Source organism: Trichoderma harzianum (assembly GCF_003025095.1).
Source record: "Trichoderma harzianum CBS 226.95 unplaced genomic scaffold M431scaffold_8, whole genome shotgun sequence".
In the NCBI taxonomy this organism is placed as follows: Eukaryota; Fungi; Ascomycota; class Sordariomycetes; order Hypocreales; family Hypocreaceae; genus Trichoderma; species Trichoderma harzianum.
The window spans coordinates 300,920-323,648 of record NW_020209256.1 but is presented as its reverse complement, the minus strand read 5'-3'; the positions used below and the strand labels follow the sequence as shown (position 1 = coordinate 323,648).

Here is a 22,729-nt window from a genome sequence, read left to right as displayed (position 1 = left end):
TGCAGAAAACAAGCTGAACTGAAATCCGGGGGACCCGGAAAATAAAATGCTGAGGTGTGCCACACATCTTACCCCGGTTTTTGTTGGCACCAAAAGCCGTTCGCTCTATGGCTTTTTCCTCTACGGTATAAAAGAGCCGTGATAGCCCCGGTCTAGCTTGCCTCCCACCTAGATCTTGCATCGTTCTCGCATTGTTTTCCACACACCAAGTGATCTTATCATGATCAATTAAGTGTCGGTCGAAAATACGAATATCCGGGATCGCTTAGGATTTGATAAGCGCAACATTCATGGGCCGATTGTTTTTACACCACACACAATGAGTCCAAACACTAGCGGGAGCAAGAATGGCGAGAGGAAACGATCCGCCCCCTCAGATGATGCTGCTCCTCAGCAAACCTTTTTCAAGCGTCAAAGAACAGCACTAGCTTGTAACAGTTGCCGGTAATAGAGCACCCTATCTTTGATACAATGTTCCTGTGTGAAGATGAAACACTCAACTTAAATAAATTGAGAGACTGAAGTCATCATACGGGATATGGCTGAAATAAATAGTTTGCTGACCTTATACTGCATATAGTTCCCGAAAGACGCGGGTATGTACCGGGTAATAGTATCATACTATCATTCGATTTGTCTGACCATTACTCAGTGTGACGGCTCGCGTCCCCGATGCACAATGTGTGTCGAGATGGGCCTAGAGTGCTTCTATCAGCAGCCAGCAGGGGCATCGGGGAAACAGTATGACTCAGGTTCTCTTTGTTCTTCACGTTACTTTGCTATCTTATGGCCTTATCATTACATACTGACTCCACTTTGATGTTAGATACTCTACAGAGCTCGAGGGAAGGCTACACTCTATTGAAGAGACTCTGCGTCTACTGGTCGGGAGACAAGAAGCAACTGCCCCCCCTTCATTAAATGCTAGAAGTGTACTGGATTCAGAAGATGCCGAAGAGTCAATTAGAGATGACTCTCAAGCCCAAATCCAATTTGAAGATACAGTGGATGGAATGGGGGCCATTACCTTTGCAGATGAACAGGAATCTGGCTTCTTCGGTAACGTCTCATTGTCTGCCAATTGCCTGGCATCTTCTAATGGTTGTTTAAACACAGGGCCTTCTTCCAATATTGCTTTTATTGGACAGATCACACACGCCATGGCTACCGCCGCGAATGCGGACCCCACACGAGCTCTCCCAGTTGATGCAAGGATGGAGGGCGCAATGATGAGCATCTCTCGACCAGCATCACCAATCGCCGGAGCACAAAGTCTAGATCATAGTCTTTCGGCAGCTGTGGATGTGTACAGTCTTCCACCTGAAGCAGACATGCTACATCTCATCCGACTGTTCTTTGCCGACACAGGGATGCTATTTCCATACGTGCACGAGGGCTCTCTGCTGGAAGAGTTTGCTGCAGCAAAACAAAACAATTTCACATCAATTAGACGCTCGTGGTTATGTCTATTAAACATGATTCTAGCGTTTGCCACTTGTGTCAGCGCCCGACCCGATTTGCCCGTCGAACGAAATGCGGCAGAGTCAGATGTCTTCTTCAAGCGCGCCCAAGCTTTGTCTGGAAAGATGGCATTCAGAACGGCAAATGTTGAGATTGGTAAGGAATATTGGATCAAATAGTGGCATCAATTAACACACTATAGTCCAATACCTATTGTTGATGACGCAATTCCTTCAGGGAACCCAGCGCTCTGCTCAAACATGGAACCTCCATGGGCTCACAGTGAAAGCGGCACTCCAGTTGGGGCTCCATACCTCGAGTTCGTACACCAAATTTACGCCTCTTGAGAGAGAGATAAGGAAACGCACATGGTATGGCTGTGTAGTTCTTGACAGGTGAGTGGCCAGATTGTCTTCAAAGGTACCATACACATCAACTCATCATGCATCTAGGACGCTGAGCATGACATTTGGTCGTCCCCCAGCGATACCAGTTGAGTACGTTCAGATTGCACTTCCTTTAGATGTCGAATTTGATGGAGTCAATACCCTCACTGGCCCGCCCCTGGAAATGCTGGGCAGCCCATCAACAGTATCATTTTATATCTTCACAATGTGAGAGCCTCATATCCAATATTATATGCTACTTTTTGCTAATGATCGCACAGAAAGCTATATTCAATCCTGGGTGATGTAATTGCCGACCAATATGGCCAAAATCTCGGTTGTGCTCCACAACCCTCAATCTCTCTGATGCTTGAGAGCGTAATCAGATTGGAAAGTAAGCTACTGCAATGGAGACGCGATCTGCCGTTGCAGCTCAAGGCCCGACCATGGGATAATTCGCTGTCTGAATCTACTCAAAATATAATTTTTGATCGTCTCTCGATCATCCTGTCATTGCGCTATCTTAATACTCGAATTCTGCTCCACCGGCAAGTCCTGGCAAGGTTCTTAGAGCAGATCAACAACGGCGATAGGAACTCCGAAGAGGGGCTTTTCTTACGTCAATTTGGGCATGGAAGCCTTCAAGTCTGCTTAGAATCCGCTTCTGAAATCATCTCTATTGTTCACAAGATGGGAAAGAAGCCGTCTCTTCTTGGAGCTTGGTGGTTCTCGACCTACTATAGTAAGTTGCACTACGAATGACAAAGCGATATCACGACTAATCAATTTAGCTTTCAACGCTGCTCTTGCGGTGTTTTCTGGTCTTCTCATTCAGGCGAATGGAATAGCAGATCCTATGACTGCTGGATTGGAGACCGAGGGCCTCAGGACAAGCTTATACCTAGCCGTCGAGGCGCTGCAAGATCTTGGTGGCGGCGCGCGACTAGTACAGAGATGCCGTAAATATCTCGAAACACTCGTGCGAGTCGCCGCAACAACAAAAGGTAAATCTCCAATTCCATTTTCTAATTGTAGCCACTTACAACGATTTTAGGCGGAGGCAATGCTCAAGCAAATTGGTTCAACATTCTCCAGTCGGGCGAGTTGGACTCTTCTCAAATGCCAGGCTTCCCTTCTGGACCGTCTCGTTCTGACACAGAATTATCTCCTCTTGGGTTAGATCTAGGAGAATTTTTGACTGAGGATAATCTTGAGTTTCTTACTGGGCTTATGGACTCTTCTCAACAGGTTGTAATGGAGGTTCCTATACAAAGTTATTGACCAAAGAGAAGGAGCTTGATCAATGCCTGGAAGCGTATTGGAATTTGGCGTCAGCTACCTACATAGGGTAGGAATAATGATACCATGAAAGCAAAATTAATGCCCTAATATTAAGTCTATCTCTAAGCCCATCAAACAATGCTGAACAAGTGAAGTGCTCCTCCATGTTCATTGGGGCAATCTCAATACCGCCCTGCCCTTTACCTGAAATTTTGCCAATTTACCTATCACATCATTGATATCGTTAAAATCGTATATTTCGATCTGTGGCTTTATTTTTCCTTCAGCCGTCAATTTTAAGAGCTCTTGAACGTCGCTTTCCGTACCGACGGATGTTCCCACGATTTTCAAGCCTAAATCTTCATCAGTTTTCTCTGTTCACGCAAACAAGCCTTCTCACGGACAGCTTGACTCACCTCGAACAATAACCTCGAAGGGTGAAATTGGAACGTGGAAGTCCAATCTTGGAATTCCGACGCATACCAAGACACCGAGATTTCGTAGCAGCTTCGGCACAGATTCGTAGGCTTTCTCAGAACCAGCAGTCACCATGACTGCGTGAGCCCCAATCCCACCTGTCAATCCCTTGACAGCTTGCTCGACCTATATTAGTCAGTGTTTAATTCGTAGGATATGCAAATTTTGGAGAGTACACACGTCTTGCTTCAAAAAATCCACGAATTCAGCGGCGCCGCTCGTCATGCAAACATCAGCCTTATCGCCGCTGTCGACGGCGATGACACGATATCCAGAGACGCTAGCAACTTGAACCGCAAGATGACCAAGGCCACCGCCTGCTCCTAGAATGACTATGGTGTCTCCTTGTGTGATGAATTTGGAAGCTTGTGTAACTCCTGCGTATACGGTGACCCCAGCTGCATTATTGTATTAGCCACTTATAGTGAGCTAACGTATATAACTGGACGCAATGAAACTCACCACAAAGCAATGGGGCTACTATTTCTGGCTCTAAGCCCTCGGGGACAATGGTTGTGTATTTCAGCGGTGAAACAACATATTGCTGAAAAGTCCCTGGTACGTTCTAATGTGTCTGTCAATAGTGGTTCAACGTTCAACTTAGAAAACGATGTCAACTTACTCTTCCGGAATTGTTCTGATGCGGGCAGTGTACATATCTCACTTTGCAGATCTCACACTCTCCGCAAGCACTATAGACCCATTTTACGCCCACCAACTTCCCCATTGTATCGCTTGATACACCCTTACCAACTAATGCATATAGATGATTAGTACAATATGGACTTTTCAAGTCAAATTTGACATCGATGTACTTACGTTTGACAACACGACCAACACCCTCGTGCCCCGCGATGTTCGTCTCCATGGGTGTTTCTCCATAGATGCTGTGCACATCAGAATGGCAAAAACCGGAGCATTCTAATTTCACTAGAACCTCTCCCTCTGATGGCTCAGGAATAAGGATGTCATTTCTTAGTGTAAGAGTCGCGCCATGATGGGGATGGTCCAACCAGGCCGCAGTTTGTGTGTTGGTCAATAACATAATTACGGTTAGATTGGTAGCGTGCTGACAAGATCTGACAGGGAGACAATGGCGAGCAGGACAGCTGAAATCGAGTTATGACTGGCCTCCTAAAAAGGACAAACCAGCGTTCCCTGAACTAGCCATTGCTGGTATATGTCGGAGATGGACTTGTGAGAACTCAATAATTCCGATGGCTGAGCTAGCTCGGAACGAACCAGAGGGGGATCCGCCCGACAAACCCGGCGCGTGTGGCCTAGAATTTGAGCGGCGTTCCGATATATCCCCAGAAATGCAATTGGAGAACATACTCCGCATGTAGCGAACGGGAAAGAAATGTCCAAACAATAAGTCTCTTTGTAAAGCAGCCAGCCAGTGAGACAGCGACCTCGTAGTTGTGAACTTGGGCTGTTAACAAGAGTTTGGATACTTTTAACAGTGGTGGTACGGCTTTTGTTTGGCGCTAAGAAACTGCAATGAAGAGCGGGAGAATGCACTTTGTAGGGCGTCTTGGATATTATAATCATCATCTTGTTGTTATCTTTGTGGTACTGTTTCTAAGTTACTTCAATAATAATACTGCGTTTGCAAGTGCCGTTGTTCTCATAAGGATACTTTTGAAGCCGTCTATTGGCAACTCCAGTTAACAAGAGAGCAGGTGGAGAAGTCACAACAGGACTCGAATTCAAGAAGCGACCGCCTATTAATCAACTGCAAGTACTCAATAACATTATCTAAATACATTCTTACAATTCTTAATAATAAAAGCGTCATTGTGTTTGCATTTGGAATATCCATTGGCTAGGGTGTCCTTGTGTTGTCCTTTATTGAACCAACAAAGGTTCCTCTTGAACAACTTGGTTGCGTTTCCTTCCTGTTTGGGCCTAAAAAGTATTGACCCTACGCTGGTGCCTACTGGCTGAGATTTCGACTCACGACAACTTTGACAACAGCATCTCAAGTCCAAGTATTTAAGTTTCCAGGATAACTGATCCCACATCAATCTACCAGCAATTACTAGTAACCATGTCTAACACAATGAGCCTCCCAAATGGAGAAAATCCATACGAAATTTACGACCTTGATTCAGGGTTGAAGCTGCTGCGCGAATACAGCGGAATTCCAGATGAGGATGTCAAAAACCATGTTGAGTTGATTGTAAGTTTGGCGTCAGCTCCCAGCAAGTTACAACTTCAACTAACCTTGGAACAGACAGAAAAAGCTCTGGAAGTGGTAAATAATCTCATACCAACCATAATCTCTCCCTTACCACATATACTGACTTGTCGCAGCGACATTACCCATGTATTAGACGGTACCGTTTCCTGGATCTGATCATGATGACTACGGAAGTTTATCAAGAGATACTGGAGAGAGTGAAGAATGACGACAAATTCATGGATCTGGGCTGTTGCTTTGGCCAAGAGATCCGTAAACTTGTTCATGATGGCGCACCTTCTGCCAACACATATGGCTCTGATCTTTGGAGTGAATATCTCTCTATAGGCTATGAGCTATTCAAGGACAAAGACCGACTCCAGACTACATTCATAGCGGCCGACATCTTTGACGATTCTTCCCCGCTTGCGAAGCTATCCGGAGAAATGAATATCATATATGTGGGCGACTTCTTTCACTTATTCGATCTTGAAGAACAAGAAGAAATTGCGAGAAGAATCGTTCATTTACTCGCTCCACAACGGGGCTCGCTAATCATTGGAAGACAGTCAGGCGGTGAGACTGCGATGGAATATTCGCGAGCTGGTGATGTGAGCGGGAGAAAGCATTTTCAGCACAACCCTCAGCGCTGGAAGGGGCTATGGGACCGTGTTGGAGACAGAACCGGGAGCAAGTGGTCAGCAGATGTAGAACTTTGCCAAGAGTTCAAGTTCAAACCGTCTGTGACAGTAGATACGTCGAGCGAAGTTAAACGGCTTATAAGAGCAAAGGAGTTGAGATTTACCATTAGGAGGCTCTAGATATAACTGGAATGGGATAAGGTTATGGTCAGGTTAAAGGATTAGAGGTATCTCGAAGCTCAAATACAAGCTGGTTCAGAATTGCCTTCAAAAATCCGGATTCCACCACAGGTTTGTGGCGCGGTGATCGGGGAGCTGTTCCCCTGTATAGCATTTGCGAGTACAATATCGCACCATGATTTGTGGTCGCAGCTTGGGTGCCTTCTCTCTGGCTTGCTTTACCCACGGGTGGTCTTCATTGGGCAAATACTCATACATTGAGAAACAAAAACAGTCTTCCAGCTGAGGCATCCATGCTGAACACGGATCTGCACCCAGAATATCATCATAACGCTCGGATTCTCGTGCGTAGTGCCACAGATTAGCCATGATGATCCAGTCAGCTTGTCTCGTCCATGTGTCCACTGCTGTGCGGAATCGAGAGCTCAAAAATAAGTCGAAAAGTGTTTGCACAGCCGGCTCCTCATTCAGTGCATTCTCTTTAAATAGAGTGTAGAATTGCCTCAAGCGAGCTTCGTCGTCAAAATCAACCAACTGGACAGGCGCATCGCCCAGTAACCCGAACAGACCAGAATCCAAAGCTGCTTCCGCGGAGATATGCAGAGATATCGCGGCCATTGCGATGCCCAAGACTATCTTTTGCTGTTGGATGCATTCTGCATAACCCGCGATATCACCTGAGTCGCCAGTGTCTGCTTGTTCATACATAATACGAGGGTTCTCGGAGGCAGCATCGCCATCTAGTAGCGTCTTCAAATTAAAAGGGTGAAGGACCTCTGCGACAATGCAAGGCTGCATCTTGTGCCCCTCGGCTCGCCATAAGAACATAACCACTACACTCGAGGTGGCGTTGATGGTTCCATACATAACAAGGTCACATGTCCTTGTATAGTTGAGGAGCAGCGCATCTCTATTCGGTTGCACCCATATCGACTCCAAGCTGTGAGGGTCCGGTGGCTCCCAAATTTGTCCGTGCTCCAGTGCGGCTCGGCGAGATTCTCTATTCACAAACGCGATGACAGGCTTCTGGGCGTTTTCATACGTTGAGCTTTTGGTCCAGCCAGCTTGACGAGATTCGTTGCCATCGAGAAGGAAATAGGGGAAGTCTTCTTCAGCTACGCGATGCGGCGGGCAGTATTGCCAGATGTGCTGCCGGATTTCGGGAGGGAGTTTCGAAAAATGGTAGAACGTGTCGCTGTTCATTTCGTGTTTCGGTTATCACAAGACGAGGCATTTGGATGAAGAAAGTGAAGATCGGACTATTGGCAGGGAGATTGCACAATACCCTGTGGTTAACAGCATAGCTCCTCAATACCATACGCATATGCTTGATCACAAACACATTCCTGGCGTTGTGGTGGTAAATGCTAATAATCTGTAGGATCGAATCGTCGTGCGTGCTGCAAAAGTGCTCAGAATAATTGACGCTAAAGTGAGGAGAGAACTGGCTGAGGTAACCCGTGATATTTTGGTAGCATTTTGGAACTAACTCATGTAGATGATACAGTTCTGTACATCTTTTAGCATCCAACGGATATCTATTGGTGGCTCTATGGCAATACAATACCCTGAATTGTTGGATAAGTCAACAAATAGTCGAAACAAAGACGTGTATAAGGCCTCTTGACTAGTTGTCCTGGCAAAGAAAGGAGGTATAAACACCGTACACAGTTGCGGCAGCATCCAAGAAACAATAGCAAAGGTGTGCTGCTGTAGTCTCCAATCTACTGCCTCAAGTGTTTGGGTTGACAACTGGCAGTGTTTCAATATTCTGCCATCAGAGCATCCGATGCTCCTCTAGAACTATCTTTACCTGCATCCTAAAGCCATTTTTCCAGAACTAGAGGAACAGCCTTTGTTGACAACTCCTTCCTCGCCATTGAATAATTGACAAGGCTTCTGTATGGAACATAAAGAAAAGCTCTAAGAACTTGCATTGGCTGTAATCACGAAGATGACACCCATGATATTATTTCGCTGTATACTAATCGTTCGCTCGGTAGTCTTGAGATCCGTCGCCGGGCGGCCGTCATGTATGTCGTTTCACCGGTATTATTGATATCAGCATCGATAAAAGCGTTGCGGTCGTCTTCTTAGATACTTTTAGGAGTACACATATCAATATTTCCTCAGGCAGGGAGCGGATGCTGAGATCTGAGTGGTAAAGTTATGCCTAACAACTCGGGGTAAAAGTAACTCTTTGTTAATTTAGTTGACAATGGACAATAGTGCAAACCTCGATCTCAATAAAGAGCTGCTTCTGTTGAATACAATGTATGGCTCATTCTTTGGTGATTGTACGAGAGGATTCTTCCAACCCCCGATGGGCCACTGCAGGGCACAAGAAGACGGGGGGTTACACCTGCCTGTAATCCTAACGATCCTACTACTACATAGTGCTAGAGGCCATTACGGAAGCGTCGTATAAGCACTCCACATATTTTTGATCTCGCTCCCTAGCCCCTTTTCGGTTCATGATTCCACAGAGGGTTTCATGGTAAGACAGCACAACACTTGATCGGGATCAAGAATTCATCTCGAGTCGAATTTGCAACATCAATTGATTAGAAATGCAGATTCGCTGCCGAATGGGATATGGGTGATATGGAGCTGCAAATCTTGTTGATGCCGTTCATTGCCTTCCGATTGAATCCATACGTGTTGTGTAAACTTCTCTAGTGATTCAATCTTATCCGTTCGTAGCAATAGGTGTTTACAACCATGCGTTTCTATCTTGTTCGTCGCATTTTCTTGCCATTTTTCGCCGTAGTTTTCTAGCCAATCAGACATTGTAACTCACTAAAACCCTCCAGACGGCGCAAGTTTTTGCGACGGCTGAAAGTGGCAAGGTTTCTGGTCTTCCACCAATAGAATCCGTTTCGCAAAAACTTACCTCGCGCTAGATTCTTTAGCAAACGAGTTGACCTATAGAAAAGTGGGCGGCAAACAATAGTCTAGTGACGTCGTACTCCAGAGCTGAGCGCTATCTGTGTAAGTGATGTTGTAAGCTAAATGTTGAAGGAATGGGCTTGTGCTGTAGCATTTCTCATCGATCCACAACAGTGACCAGAAACAGAAACAGCACGATATGCATCAATGTGCATTACGAAGCGCTTCCTGACAAGTTCGAATAGTATACCATTTCACTTCAATCTATCAATGGCAAACGATGTATATAATGATGGAAATGTTGTCGTGGAAGTTGAAGTTTTTGTTTCGATATCATCACACACACACTCAACACATCTTAGAGAACACTCTACTACAACATTCTAAACAACTACAACAATTTCTTCACTTTTATCCTTCATCGCTTATCTCAAACATCCAAAAATGGCCACCCTTGCTGCTCAGTTGGCTGCTACTCACCAAGGTGTTATCGACAACGCCCCTGCTCCTATCTACGCCGCCATCAAGGAGTCCATTGACGGGATCAAGTCCACCTTCGACAAGAGCGCTGCTATCCAGGCCGGAACAACTCTCCCCAGCTTTAAGCTTCCCAATGCCCTCGGCCAGGAGGTCACCAGCGAGAGCCTCCTCGCCAAGGGCCCCATCCTGATTACCTTTTACCGTGGCGACTGGTGCCCCTTCTGCAATCTGGCTCTGCGCTCTCTGCAAACGCACCTGGATGCCTTCAAGGCCAAGGGCGTCACTGTCGTTGCCATCTCTCCTGAGCTTCCCAACACCTCTCTGACAACTACTGAGAAGAACGAGCTCAAGTTCGAGGTCTTGTCCGATGTTGGCAACAAGTTCGCTCGCCAGCTCGGCATCGTCTGGGACCAACCCCAGGTTGTCCAGACTGTCTTGGACGCCTTTTCCGTTGACCTGAAGGCTCGCAATGGCGACGACTCAAGGGCTGTCCCTGTTCCCACCACTCTCCTGGTCGACGCAAAGGGAGTTGTCAGGAACGTCCACACCGACCCCGACTACATGCAGCGCCTCGAGCCTACCACCGCGCTCGAGTGGGCTGATGCTTTGTAACTTAACATTCCATCTTGAATCTGAAAATGACAAGCGCCGAAATTCTCTTTTCTCTGCGAGATCTTGGACCTAGCATCATTAGTTTCACATAGATCATGTCTGAATAAAGCTTAAAATTTTTCCTGAATTGATGCGCTTACTTGTCCAATCAATCGTGAAATATACACTTTCCTTCTTTCCAGTACTGAGAGCATGCAGGTCAATTTATGTACGTCAATTTTTAACTAATGGTTACTTGTCCAGAGCAGAGTTCCCGAAGCAGCGACTTGATTGGCCAATGCGATAGTATAGCTGTACACTGCGGACTTTGGCAGATCCCATACCCATGCTGTACATCGTAAGGACAATAGATTATGAAGTAGCTTTTCCAAAAATCTCATTCGTCTCTACGGACATGTGGCCGAGGCTCGCAATAGCTAACTAAAAGGAGGAACGGGAATGACGGCGCATGATACGACACAGCCCTAGCAATACGCCTAGCAATACGACTGTGTCGCGAAGCCCGAATTAGGAAATCAATCTCTTATTGGCTGTTCACAGGTCTGGCGATGCCGCTGTACCACATTAGGCAACAAGTCTCTCATTGGCTCCCAGTCTGCATCGCGGAGAATCGAGGAGTTTACAATATACAGCAGGTATCACTTTGCGGAGTTTGTGTATAATGTCCTTTTTCTTCCAAATTAGGCATCGAGTCTCTTATTCGTTGTCAAGACCGCAGTTGAAAGTCAACGATGTGATCAGTAGATGCTAAGTCCGCCTCAACGGAATATATAATGCCTGGTGTTGCTTTGGCATTCTTCATTCAAGCAACACAACGCAGTCTTCTCAGTCTTCAAGTACAATTCATTCTTGTTGCCAAATAACCTCTGTAATTTTTCAATTTCTTCTTACAAAATGGCTACATCACGCCCAGAGTTCAGCAAGGAAACCGAAGGCGTCGACGTCGCCAAGGCTTTCCCGGAAGGAATCCGCAACAAAACCATCATAGTTACTGGTGCCAACCGTAATGGAATTGGGTTCGCTACTTCTCATGCTTTTGTGAGTTACTATAGCATGTATCAAGTTTCGAGCTGTATTTGCTGATTGACAAGTTATACAGGCCTCTCAGTCCCCAGCTTGTCTGATCCTGGCTGGACGCAACGTTGATAGAATCCAAGAATGCATCAATGCTATCAAGCAAGACTTCCCCGATGTCAACTGTCGTGCGCTAAAGGTTGATCTTTCCAGCCAAAAGTCCGTTCGTGAAGCAGCCGCGGAAGTCTTGGCCTGGTCTGATGTGCCTGCCATTGATATCTTGGTGAATAGCGCCGGCGTGATGTGCCTCCCAGAGCGAACACTTAGTGTTGACGGACTTGAGATGCACTTTGCGACAAACCACATCGGACATTGGCTGTTCACATGCCTTATCATGCCAAAGCTGATCAAGTCTGCCGAGGGCAAACCCAAGGGAACCACGCGAATTGTCAACGTCTCTTCCCTATCGCCTACCGTTGCGACTATGCGTTGGAGTGACATCAATTTTGATAAGCCCAACAAAGAGCTGCCCGAAATAGAACAGCCGCCCTATCCGATCCTAGAGGCATGGGGGTTTAAGGACTGTGAAGATAAAGCATACGTGCCTATCGATGGCTACAACCGCAGTAAAGTAGCCAATGTGCTTTTCAGCATCGGAGCAACCAAGAGGCTTTACGAGAAGTACGGTATCCTCTCCGTGGCCGTGCATCCTGGTGTCATGCCAACGGATTTGGGCAGGGCCTTTACTGAGGAACAACGGGCAGCCTTGGAAGTCATGAGAGAAAAGGGCATGTTTCTCTACCAAACCCTCGGCTCGGGAGCTTCAACTTCGCTGGTAGCTGCTCTGGATCCCAAACTGAAACCCGGTGAGACCGTCGATGGCAAGGAGAATTACGGATCTTTCCTAGTTGATTGTCAAATTAGTAATGCCGCACACCCCCTCGCTGTATCCAGCAGCGAGGCTGAGAGGCTCTGGGCGGTATCGGAAGATCTGGTGAAGGAAAAGTTCTCTTGGTGAGGTTATTTAAGATTATGAGCCTTTGGGCTCCTCGTGTCCATATAATCGAGGAAATAGAGACTTAGTACAGTTGAAGATGAAATACTAGGTTTCACAACATTATCCAGCTCGACATTAGCTCGTCCTGGTGCGATCGATCCCATAACGCACGGCCCGGGTCATCGTGCAAGACATGAATCCAGGGGAAATGACCAAGGATGGTGTATACTTCATCCCAGCTGCGAATATTGAGTCTCATTGCAATTGACGGTATCCTTGGTGGAAGCCAGTGCTCATCGTAGCCATCTGACACCCAAACACCACCAAGAATTAAAAGCCAGAGGGCGAGTTCAGGATTGTGATCTTCCAGATCACTGTCAAGAATTTCCTTCAGTCGACGATCTAAGCGTTCGTAGTCCAAAATTTGGCGGCGTCCACCATGTAGAAAGATAGTCATTGTCAATATTGTCAGGCCCGTGTGGTAGGAATCTTGTAGCTGCCATAGTCTTCGTTCTTCTTCTGAAGGGCGGAACTGTGTGAGGCGGTATCCAATCGAGAATATCATCTCTTGAAGAGTTTCCAAATCGAGTTTTACGCCCCTGTTGAATAGCGACGTCGCCCCCATCATATCCACCAATATGTCGTGAAGATATGGTTCTAGCAAATCGTGCTGCGGGCACAATGTGGCAGCATTGCCATCGAAGTCTATCTTTTTGCGTGCCAAGATATTCCGTACTTTGGCCATGCAATCTCTAAAGAATAATGGCGGCCCACCATGCTGAATTGCAAGCATAATATCTACTCTTTGAGACTGTATGTAAGCTAGACCATCTCCATCAACGATTGTATTATTATCGTATCGGTACTTACTTGCATAGTTTCATTAATAGTCCAACACTTCCTTCAAGTTTGGGCAGGCCACCACGAAGCTGAATCATTTTCTGCAGGCCATCAAGATGGACTCTGAGGTTCCCGTATCCCTTTCTGATCAGCTCTTGGCTGACAAGAGTCACCACGATCATGATTGCGGCATCTGATAGGGCATCGGGGCCAGCAAGTAGGCTCGTAACATAATTGAACGTCTCTGACAAATGGTATAATGCTTTGGGCGAGCTGTTTCCATTGTCGGAGTAAATCTCGTTGCACGTTTGCATGAGGGCGATGTTGCAATGGTAAGCTGAATATTATGATTGGTTAGAGTGATTGCATGACTCCGGCGGACACGCTCAAACATACCCGGTTGATTGGCGAAAATGAGAGGGAGCCACATTCTCCTAACCTCATCCATTGAAAGCCATGGGTTAAAGCGATATAACCTATTCATGATACGGGTAAAATCTAGTATAAGTTATCGCAGTTGTTTTACAAATCGGGTTATAAGAAGTCGCGACGAATGGTAGAGCCTCACACTCGTTCATTATTTCCATCGAATGGTTAGTAATGTTCACCGGCAGGCCTGCCAATATTGCATTACGAGGATATTCCATAATGGCCATAAGCTTGGCGTATTCTTCATCGCTGTAGTGGAACTCTTTTTGCGATTTGTCCAGATCCCGCCGCAGGATGATTGCACGTTCACCTGCATTGACCCTTGGCGGTACGAGTTGCAGCCTTGATCGCCGGTGGAATTTTTTGCCAGCATTCTTGCCCTTCATGACATGGCTCCGTGCCAGCTTCTTGGCAGCTCTGTTGTTTTGAGCGCCATCGACGAAATAGAATGTTGTTCCTGCCATCTGCTTTAGATCGTTCATGTTGAGTATCGAGAGTGGAAATTAAAACGTCTGGTCAGGAATCACGCCTACAGCGGACAACGGACCGGAGTTAGGGTTGGGGAATCTCCGCAATCATCAGCCTAAGAATAGGAGGACGTCTATGTAATATACATCAGGTATAGGTACAAATAGATACTTTTAATAAATATTGAATAGCTTTTTAAATCACTATCTTACAGTACGAGGCATATACGCCAATTAAAAACATGTCCGACATGCGTCTTAACAGCTCGATACTACAAAGGCCGATTGAAACAGCAGAATGCGCCAACCAAGTCCGGCGGCCAGAACAGCGCAGACATACTCCCTAGTCATCTTTTTTTACAGCGTCTCATCTAGGATACTCCCCGATGAAGAGAATCACTCTTTATTCGGAAAAGAAATCTTGGATTCTTTCCAAATTAGCTTCATAGAAGTCAGCCTGATTTGTTAAAACACCATCATTCTGGTGTACTTCTTATTTCCGACCTGTTACCGAGAGTACATCTGCTCTACTATGTCATCTATATCCTGTTTCCACTGAGCTCCTTTCCATCCATTGAGCTTCTCCGGATATAGAGGCATTAGTCCTTCCAAAATAGCATCGTGAGCCAATGCAGCCATTACATCCCCTCCGCTCTGCAACATATTTACTTTCTCAATGGTAGAGATGGCCGTTAAGGGATCTTTATGAAAGCTTGGTGTCCCATTTGGACCAACAGTGGTACTAACCGGTCGCGCTCCTACTAGCAATGCGCGATGATGGCAACAATCACCACCCAAAAACACCCATTCATCCGTACCTGTGTGTGCCAATGCACCTAAATGGCCAGGCATATGGCCAGGTGTCTCAATAAGGTAGAATGAGCCATCAGAAAAATAATCGTATGCACGCTCAAAGGGTCCGATCGGAACCCACGGATCTGTCTCAAATGAAAGCTCTCGATACTTTGGGTGTTCAATGACGACGGATAAAAATGGCGATTTGGCTGCTCTAGGATATCCCGGAGTGGTTGCTGCAGAAGATCCTGGGCCAGTTACAAAAGTCGCATGAGAAAACTTGGCTGGATCTCCGGTGTGGTCAAAGTGAAGGTGTGAAAACACAACAGTTGAGATATCAGAAGATTTTACCGGGCCTTCATCCAAAAGATCGGTGGCATCTTTCGGTACGACTGGGGAAATGTAAGGATAGTCGGCCCGGATAACGTCCGGATTGTTCTCCAGTTCCTATCATGGAGGAGCTGTCAGCACGGCGGCACCGCTTCATGGAAAGACGAATAATAACACACTTTTCTCATTCCAAGATCGAACAGAATGTGTTCGCCAGATGGATGACTGATTAGGAAGCTGAAATCGGGAGAGAATTGTCTTGCTTTCTGCATATCACTGTCGCCATCTTCAAAGAGCCATCGATCGGGGAGGTAGAGTTTGCCAGTGGGGAGCGCAGAAACGTCAACTGTCGCTGATGGAGAAGGCAGCTTCCCCTTCACGGTCATGGTGACAAGTCAGATAATGCTAGCAAATGATGCTATTTTACAGAGGTTTGCATGTGTTGGTAAAGTTAAGACGGTTCAAATAAATAATGAAGTTGTGCGATTTGATAGAAGCTTATAAGTATTTGATGTGGATTAAAGCTGCCAGAGAAAGATCTTATGACGGCGTCAACTAACCAACCGATCGGGACTCGGGACTAAGCACCTTATGCAAGAAGATCACATATCTAGCGCCACTCCACGCTCTAAAACCGTTTAAAGGCAAATAAACCCGAGAGTTCATGTTAACTGCCCCCGCCGGAAATGCGTCCGAAACATCCCCGGAATGTGGCTTACACCGATCGAACCCGTTCGGATACCGTCCCCAGATCCCCGGATTGTTAGTATTAGTGATTCATGAAATAAACAATGATTTAAATTAATATCCGTCATCGAATAGCTTGGTGTAGTTAGCATTGTATACTTGTATCCAAGTCTACGAAGATGAAGGTTGTTTGGCAGCGTCTCATTCGCTTCGTGGCGACCGATGGTCGGATTCTTCGTGGAGAGCCCATCCTCCCATCACCAAATTTTGATATAGGCTCTACCACAGAAGAAACAAAACTAAAGGCTAAGATCATTATTGGGGACGACATATACGATACCACAGGAGAAACTAAAGTGACCGAAGAAGTTGTCACAGTCAAGAAATTACTTGGACCGCTTGCACAAAATGAAGTACCTGTACTGAGATGTGTAGGGCTCAATTATGCCAAACACAGTCAGTGACTACGTTATATATGTTTCCATGACAAGAAGCTGACTATTTTACAGTTAGAGAAGCCAACAGAACAGTTCCACCATATCCTTTCATTTTCTTCAAGCCATCGACCTGCGTCATTGGCCATGATGAACTCGTCCATATTCCAAAGATTGCGCAAGACGAACAGGCGGATTACGAGGGCGAGCTTTGTTTTGTGATTGGAAAGCCAGCCAAGAATGTATCTCGAGAAGATGCACTTTCTTACATCGCAGCGTATACTTGTGGCAACGATATTTCGTCACGCAAGCTGCAGCGAGACAAAACTCTGGCAGGTCCTGTGCCTCAGTGGGGATTCAGCAAAGGATTTGATACCTATGCCCCCCTAGGTCCATGTTTGGTGTCTTCTGAGCTGGTTGACGATCCATCAAAGCTTCAATTGAAGACAATTGTCGATGGAGAAGTCCGCCAAGATGAAGGTGTCTCCGATCTTTTATTTGACTGCGCTGAGCTTGTCAGCTATCTAAGTCAGGGAACAACACTTGAGGCCGGAAGCGTTATCATGACTGGAACGCCTGGTGGTGAGTCTTATGCGATACCCGGGCAACGCATTTTACATATCAACTAACTTTCGGTTCTCAATTAGGAGTGGGTGCAGGCTTCAATCCTCCTAAATGGCTGCAGCCAGGAACTCAAATGGAAGTAAACATTTCTGGCATTGGGACTCTGAGGAACGGCGTTGTTTTTGATTGAGATTTTGTGTCTTGGGAGTGAGTTCCGTAATCACGCATTGAACCTAGACTCATAGACCAAAGCCGAGGACTTGGACAAAAGACTATAGTATAAGGAAGCGTATTGGTAGAATATAAGTCAAATCAGAAAATGATGGCTCTTCTGCCTAGAATTCACCTGTCTTGATTGGGTTGCAGCGTATCCGTTCTTTGCGTCCGTTTATTCGTTACTTTGACCAACTAACGTGGTAATGAGGGAGTAAATAGCGCCAATGTCCCAACTAGAGTGGTAGAGCAGCGATTGGCAACTCGTTATGTGTCGAGTAACATGTGATGGTAGGTATTTGAAGAAAAAAATAATATGCGAAGACAAAGAAGTCTCACATGGGTCAATTTTCAGTGAACGAAACTGAAGCACTGCAAACAAATGGAGGCAGAAGCAAAAAGAGAGTTTGAAGGGTATTGAACCCAACCCGATTCGAACGGATAACCTTCAGGAGATTCCGAGCTGGAATCTGACGCGCTACCGTTGCGCCATGGGTCCTGTTGATTGGCTAACCAAAATATTTGCACTTATAGAGCTGTCTTGCAAACCGAACGATTTTCTTCCATAGAAATCCAGGAGAAAAGAGTGTAGCGAATTGCGAGATTGAAACTAGATCAATCACCCAAGATATGTTTTGTTTTATTTAATTCCGTTGGCTATCAGGTCTTGATGAATCAGCCCTTGTGTAATCATTTCTTTTGGTGTAGATGAATGTCTCGTCAGACTGCACTCACCTCTTGATTCTAAATTGCCTAATTTCTAGTTCAACTGAGCACAAAGAATAAAACACAGCATTACATTCCCACGCAAAACAAACAATGAAATGAGGCGTATCACACCGACCGGGACAAATTGACTTCAATCCCGCTCACAATATTATTGAAACAAATTTTGCACTTTATTTATAGCGAGACCGCTATCGTTATATAGCATCAACGAGAGGATGTCGCAGAGACCAACCCTCTACCCTAAATAAGCAGTTCTTTACGGCAAACGCTACTTTTGGCGGAGATCTTCTTCACCTGAAGACGGCTAGAGCAGTGACATAGCAGATAATTAGCAACTTTTGCCCCGACACATGAGATCTCAGCGCATAACTACACATGAACAGAAATACAATGAAGTCACAAGGAGTTCTCGCGAATACTTGTGTTTGCATCCAGGTTGAATCACATAACGGAAATGACGGTTAAGTAGAGTCGGTGTGATGCTCAGTAAAGGTTTGTGGGCCCGGCTCTTCATCTTTTGTCAATAAAAGAGGCAAGAGTATTGCCTAAACTTCACAAATGCCGGTTTAATGGCATATCCAGATGAAGTTAATAATCACGTTTCATGCCAAGTCATCTAACAGCGGATCAAGCAGAATTCACATCTCTAATGTCCAGTCATTCAAACCTTAAGTCAGGCTTCGGGTGGTCGCGACTGACCTTGCAGATCTGGGGTGCGTCCGGCTAAGTAATTACAATTAGCCTACCAATTAGATGTTCAAGATCCAGCGCTCCCACGTTGAAAAATCTGCCGAAAGGTTGCATCATGGTGTCTCTTTGCAACCTCTCTCACAATAAGCATCCGACCCCAGTGTGGGGTTGAAACGCCCTTCAGCCCCCATTTCTCGGTCTATTTAGTAACACTTGCATGAGATGACCTGCAATTGGACAATGTGGAGATATGGGGAGAGAAGGCTAGAATGTTGGATGCAGATTAACCGGCACATAGGGCATTTTTAAAGTTAACATATTAATATAAGAAACCTTGGCAAATGGACACCTAATCAACATTGGACTCCTTCATATGACCATTCTCCAAAGGAAGACTGTAGCTAAAAAGCTTCTAAATCTATGAGACAGTACACTTTGAGTTGTTGTGAGTAATGGCCTATATTTCTATTGAACTTTTAAATCTGTTGGTCTGTGAAACAGTAGGTGTTCAGAATTATGGTTGTGGCATAGCAAGTGTGACGATTGGGACAAAGTCAAGCCAGGTTCGTATTACTGAGCAACTTACCCGGTGGTCGTAATAAGCATTACACATTCCCCATGCAGAAGATTGGAGTCGTACAAGGACCCGCGAATATGCGGACGAGCCCGGCAAAAGAGGAGACTGACCTTTGTCCAAGAAGCCGCGTAATTGAGATACCTGCATGTCGGCTCCTCGGTCCAAAGGGTTTGAGCTAGACAATCGATGTGATCTATTGGTGCTTTGATCAATACGATGACAAGCTGGCTGACGATCTCCATTGACATATTATCCCATGTGCAGTGACGAGAATGCCAGACACGTTTCGCTGGCAATGAATAATAATAGAGCATCCAATCGGTGTTCATGGCTGCAGCGGAACTGATTTAGCCTAAACCTCAGCATCATCTGGATGGCTGGCTGGGGAAAAGGAATACAACGGTAACTAGAGCGAATTGGGGCTTTGGCATGAAACTGGAATAAGCGGCTGGTGAAGACAAACACCTAGACACTGTAAATAAATCTGATCATCAATATCGTCAAACTACTTCATAAAAGTACTCGTTTCTATATAATCCCCTAATTTCTCTAAGCAAAGTTATGCCTTGGAACGACCAGTATCTTACCATTCATTCAACTCAAGCAATTGACTTTCACCCATAAATATTTTCTCATCAAAGTAAAATGCCATCAGTTAAGAGCACCATTACTTTCTTGCTGAGCCAGGCTCTTCTCGCCACGGCCAGCCCAGTGGAGTTGGAGAAGCGTCAATGCCCCGGAATCCACGTTTTTGGCGCCCGTGAAACCACAGCACCACCAGGATATGGCTCTTCTGGTACTGTTGTGAACCTAATTGTCAACTCTCATCCCGGAACAACGGCCGAGGCCATCAACTACCCAGCTTGCGGTGGTCAGAGCCAATGCGGTGGTATTAGCTATGCTAACTCTGTGGTGGCTGGTATCAATGCTGTTGTCCAGGCAGTGAACAACTATCACAACCAATGCCCCAACACAAAGCTTGTGTTGGTTGGATACTCGCAGGTCTGTGTCCCTTGAGTGTATTGACGGAATGCAATACATATACTTACATATCGCACAGGGTGGCCAAATCATGGATGACGCGCTATGTGGAGGAGGTGACCCTGGAAATGGCTACCCAAACACCGCTGTCCCTCTCTCTGCGGGAGCAGTCAGTGCCATCCGGGCCGCAATCTTCATGGGCGACCCTCGCTATGTCCGCGGACTGGCGTACAATGTTGGATCTTGCCAAGCCCAGGGTGTACGTATTCGACCTCTTTCAAAGATTGACCTCTTACAAGTGCTGTGTCTAATGTGTCGTGTATTAGTTTGCTGCTCGCCCTGCTGGCTTCGTTTGCCCCAGCGGATCAAAGATCAAGTCGTACTGCGATGCTTCAGACCCCTACTGCTGCAACGGAAACAACGCAAACACTCACCAGGGTTATGGTCAGGAGTATGGACAGCAGGCTCTCTCCTTTGTCAACAGCAAACTTCAATAACTAAGAGGATGGTCGCATCTGAAAACCGGGGTTTGCTTTGGGCCAGTCGGACAATGGAATGGATGCAGTTGAGTAGCAAGATGTTGCTCTTTATTTCATGCATGCCTGGAGCAATTGATCTTGTGGCTACTAAATGTAAAAAAATGAACATATTTTATTAAAATCTTGCCGTTATTATAAATCATAAATCCTCCATAGTTTCTCCAAGGCGCCCTTGCCTAATTACTACCAATTGTCATAGTTCCTTTTGCCTGTTTGATCATCTCTATCAGACGTTTAGGGAGCTGTTTAATCTGGTCCGGCTCGGATCTCAACGCCTCAGCGCTTGATACCATGAATCGCTCTTCAAATATTGCCCAAAGCCTCTGGCTCTCTGTATTAGAACTACCAGGTCGCGGATAAAATGGATCGTTGCGCCAAAACGCCTTACAGGCTTGCTCAATGCCTTTTTCATCGAAAATCAAATCCCTGCACAGATCAAAGTCCAATATCCACAATGCATGAGGACCTAATATGTTGGTGTTATTTAAGTGTCTGTCATCGAGCTGACCCTGAGTTGAGGCAGTATCGGAATCGCTTCGAGGCTGTGCGAGCACATATTCGACATCATTGCCGTCTACCTTCGCAACCCAGTGCAGGAAAGCAAGAGCATCTGCCATTCCTATCGCATAATCTCCTGCATCAATCCCAAGTTGCTCCATCTGATCCAAGTGTAATGGGAAATTTCGCAAACTGAATGCTCGTAATCGTTGTCTCGGTTGTCCAGTAGCTGGCTCGGCCTCACTGCGACGGTATCTTCGGCGACCAAGATACGGTCGAATGAGACAATGCTCGTTGCTCTGGCTGTTTATGACGTCTTCCACGTTGACATCAGGTCGAAGTTTTTGCACAAGATGCCTCCTAATGGAAGTTGAAACTGGTACAATCTTCTCGCTAACAATAGCGTTGCATCCTGTGTAATTCGCAGGCAGCCTTAGGAGAATGCCGGACCAAGTCGCGCTGTCCTGAGAAGCCAAGTATCCAAAGGATCTAGGTATGGCGAAAGAGGTAAATCGAGATGGTAGGGAAGCTTTTAGTAATTTTTGATGCATTTGGTATTCAAGAGTGATTGATCTTCCAGGGGCGCCATCCTCACGCTTCATGGCCATGTGAAGATGCCCATTGCAATCCGAACAATGGACTGCCCACACCGTCCCGCAGTGGCCTTGGCCGATTCTTTCCAATTGCGTCGATCCCAGGGTGACGGTGAGTTCTTCAATTTCCAGTTCCATATTGACCCTCTTTGTTGGTTGTTTTCGTCCAAGTGTTCGATGCATGTATAATCGAGAGAAGAAGTAGTGATTGCAACGTTTGTTATGATGTATGATGTAACAAGTCGCGGTCCGGGAGAAGGGTTGTTTTGTTTATTTATAGTCGAGAGATTTCTAGCCAGTCTCCAAAGTATAAGAAAAATACAAAGAGTGTATAGCCCTTTGGGTGGAGGCGTTGCGGTCTGGCTTTTGTGGCTGTCTGCTAGTAGACGATAGTTTAGGCGCAGGCAAGTGGAGGACAGGAAAACCGAGGCTGAGAAGGTTTCGAACACCCATGCGATGAACTAAACGCCTTCTTTAGATATCTGCTACTATAGCTATATTTCTTTAATAACTGCTAGTATAGTTATGTATTTTTAATATTCGCTATTATAACTGGATTTGTCTAACACTTAGTATTAAACTGATTGGGTGTTGCTATTGCTGAATGCATACACTTATTTACTTTACGGTCTCGCTTTGTCCACTTGGCAGGCTACCTGGTCATAGTAGGTAGTTCTTCTTTTCCTGTCGCATGACTCACCTGATGCTCTGCGTAGAAGTTTACTATTTTCATCTGGCATGTTCAAGGCTTAATTCTTCAGTC

General features: G+C 45.9%; 11 protein-coding genes and 1 non-coding gene across 12 annotated transcripts; 6 read left to right on the top strand and 6 right to left on the bottom strand.

Moving 5' to 3' along the window:
* The first annotated feature begins 226 nt into the window (after positions 1 to 226).
* Positions 227 to 3,232, top strand: M431DRAFT_145969 (hypothetical protein). Its single transcript, XM_024912720.1, has 10 exons — positions 227 to 444; positions 581 to 596; positions 653 to 741; positions 827 to 1,059; positions 1,117 to 1,617; positions 1,664 to 1,856; positions 1,914 to 2,075; positions 2,129 to 2,589; positions 2,639 to 2,851; positions 2,902 to 3,232. Exons 1-10 carry the CDS (start codon positions 320 to 322, stop codon positions 3,126 to 3,128), a joined length of 2,220 nt encoding a protein of 739 aa, XP_024772789.1. The 5' UTR covers positions 227 to 319; the 3' UTR covers positions 3,129 to 3,232.
* Positions 2,902 to 4,650, bottom strand: M431DRAFT_556156 (hypothetical protein; the record flags this gene model as incomplete). Its single annotated transcript, XM_024921437.1, has 6 exons — positions 2,902 to 3,481; positions 3,545 to 3,731; positions 3,786 to 4,003; positions 4,068 to 4,170; positions 4,228 to 4,358; positions 4,425 to 4,650. 6 exons carry the CDS (start codon positions 4,648 to 4,650, stop codon positions 3,297 to 3,299), a joined length of 1,050 nt encoding a protein of 349 aa, XP_024772788.1. The 3' UTR covers positions 2,902 to 3,296.
* A 1,005-nt stretch (positions 4,651 to 5,655) lies between these two features.
* M431DRAFT_88991 (hypothetical protein) lies at positions 5,656 to 6,608 on the top strand (the record flags this gene model as incomplete). Its single annotated transcript, XM_024923970.1, has 3 exons — positions 5,656 to 5,787; positions 5,842 to 5,862; positions 5,922 to 6,608. The coding sequence occupies 3 exons, from the start codon at positions 5,656 to 5,658 to the stop codon at positions 6,606 to 6,608; spliced, it is 840 nt and encodes a 279-aa protein (XP_024772787.1).
* Positions 6,609 to 6,695: 87 nt separating this feature from the next.
* Positions 6,696 to 7,811, bottom strand: M431DRAFT_6692 (hypothetical protein; the record flags this gene model as incomplete). Its single annotated transcript, XM_024921717.1, has 1 exon — positions 6,696 to 7,811. One exon carries the CDS (start codon positions 7,809 to 7,811, stop codon positions 6,696 to 6,698), a length of 1,116 nt encoding a protein of 371 aa, XP_024772786.1.
* Positions 7,812 to 9,941: 2,130 nt separating this feature from the next.
* Positions 9,942 to 10,589, top strand: M431DRAFT_6691 (hypothetical protein; the record flags this gene model as incomplete). Its single annotated transcript, XM_024921716.1, has 1 exon — positions 9,942 to 10,589. One exon carries the CDS (start codon positions 9,942 to 9,944, stop codon positions 10,587 to 10,589), a length of 648 nt encoding a protein of 215 aa, XP_024772785.1.
* An 894-nt stretch (positions 10,590 to 11,483) lies between these two features.
* M431DRAFT_496429 (hypothetical protein) lies at positions 11,484 to 12,621 on the top strand (the record flags this gene model as incomplete). The annotated part of the gene is made up of 2 exons (XM_024917490.1): positions 11,484 to 11,627; positions 11,689 to 12,621. 2 exons carry the CDS (start codon positions 11,484 to 11,486, stop codon positions 12,619 to 12,621), a joined length of 1,077 nt encoding a protein of 358 aa, XP_024772784.1.
* M431DRAFT_118648 (hypothetical protein) lies at positions 12,303 to 14,333 on the bottom strand (the record flags this gene model as incomplete). The annotated part of the gene is made up of 4 exons (XM_024912043.1): positions 12,303 to 13,403; positions 13,471 to 13,777; positions 13,837 to 13,938; positions 14,075 to 14,333. The coding sequence occupies 4 exons, from the start codon at positions 14,331 to 14,333 to the stop codon at positions 12,713 to 12,715; spliced, it is 1,359 nt and encodes a 452-aa protein (XP_024772783.1). The 3' UTR covers positions 12,303 to 12,712.
* A 471-nt stretch (positions 14,334 to 14,804) lies between these two features.
* On the bottom strand, positions 14,805 to 15,966 carry M431DRAFT_521331 (hypothetical protein). The gene is made up of 2 exons (XM_024920462.1): positions 15,641 to 15,966; positions 14,805 to 15,578 (listed from the first exon to the last, which is right to left on the bottom strand). Exons 1-2 carry the CDS (start codon positions 15,845 to 15,847, stop codon positions 14,844 to 14,846), a joined length of 942 nt encoding a protein of 313 aa, XP_024772782.1. The 5' UTR covers positions 15,848 to 15,966; the 3' UTR covers positions 14,805 to 14,843.
* Positions 15,967 to 16,327: 361 nt separating this feature from the next.
* On the top strand, positions 16,328 to 17,336 carry M431DRAFT_483280 (hypothetical protein; the record flags this gene model as incomplete). The annotated part of the gene is made up of 3 exons (XM_024916111.1): positions 16,328 to 16,604; positions 16,658 to 17,164; positions 17,230 to 17,336. 3 exons carry the CDS (start codon positions 16,328 to 16,330, stop codon positions 17,334 to 17,336), a joined length of 891 nt encoding a protein of 296 aa, XP_024772781.1.
* Positions 17,337 to 17,777: 441 nt separating this feature from the next.
* On the bottom strand, positions 17,778 to 17,858 carry M431DRAFT_t122. Its single transcript has one exon. It is a non-coding gene; the product is annotated as a tRNA-Trp (tRNA).
* Positions 17,859 to 19,853: 1,995 nt separating this feature from the next.
* Positions 19,854 to 20,972, top strand: M431DRAFT_118643 (carbohydrate esterase family 5 protein). The gene is made up of 3 exons (XM_024912042.1): positions 19,854 to 20,357; positions 20,416 to 20,595; positions 20,663 to 20,972. The coding sequence occupies exons 1-3, from the start codon at positions 20,001 to 20,003 to the stop codon at positions 20,831 to 20,833; spliced, it is 708 nt and encodes a 235-aa protein (XP_024772780.1). The 5' UTR covers positions 19,854 to 20,000; the 3' UTR covers positions 20,834 to 20,972.
* On the bottom strand, positions 20,943 to 22,149 carry M431DRAFT_556142 (hypothetical protein; the record flags this gene model as incomplete). The annotated part of the gene is made up of 2 exons (XM_024921436.1): positions 20,943 to 21,572; positions 21,639 to 22,149. The coding sequence occupies 2 exons, from the start codon at positions 22,147 to 22,149 to the stop codon at positions 21,052 to 21,054; spliced, it is 1,032 nt and encodes a 343-aa protein (XP_024772779.1). The 3' UTR covers positions 20,943 to 21,051.
* Between the last annotated feature and the right edge of the window lie 580 nt (positions 22,150 to 22,729).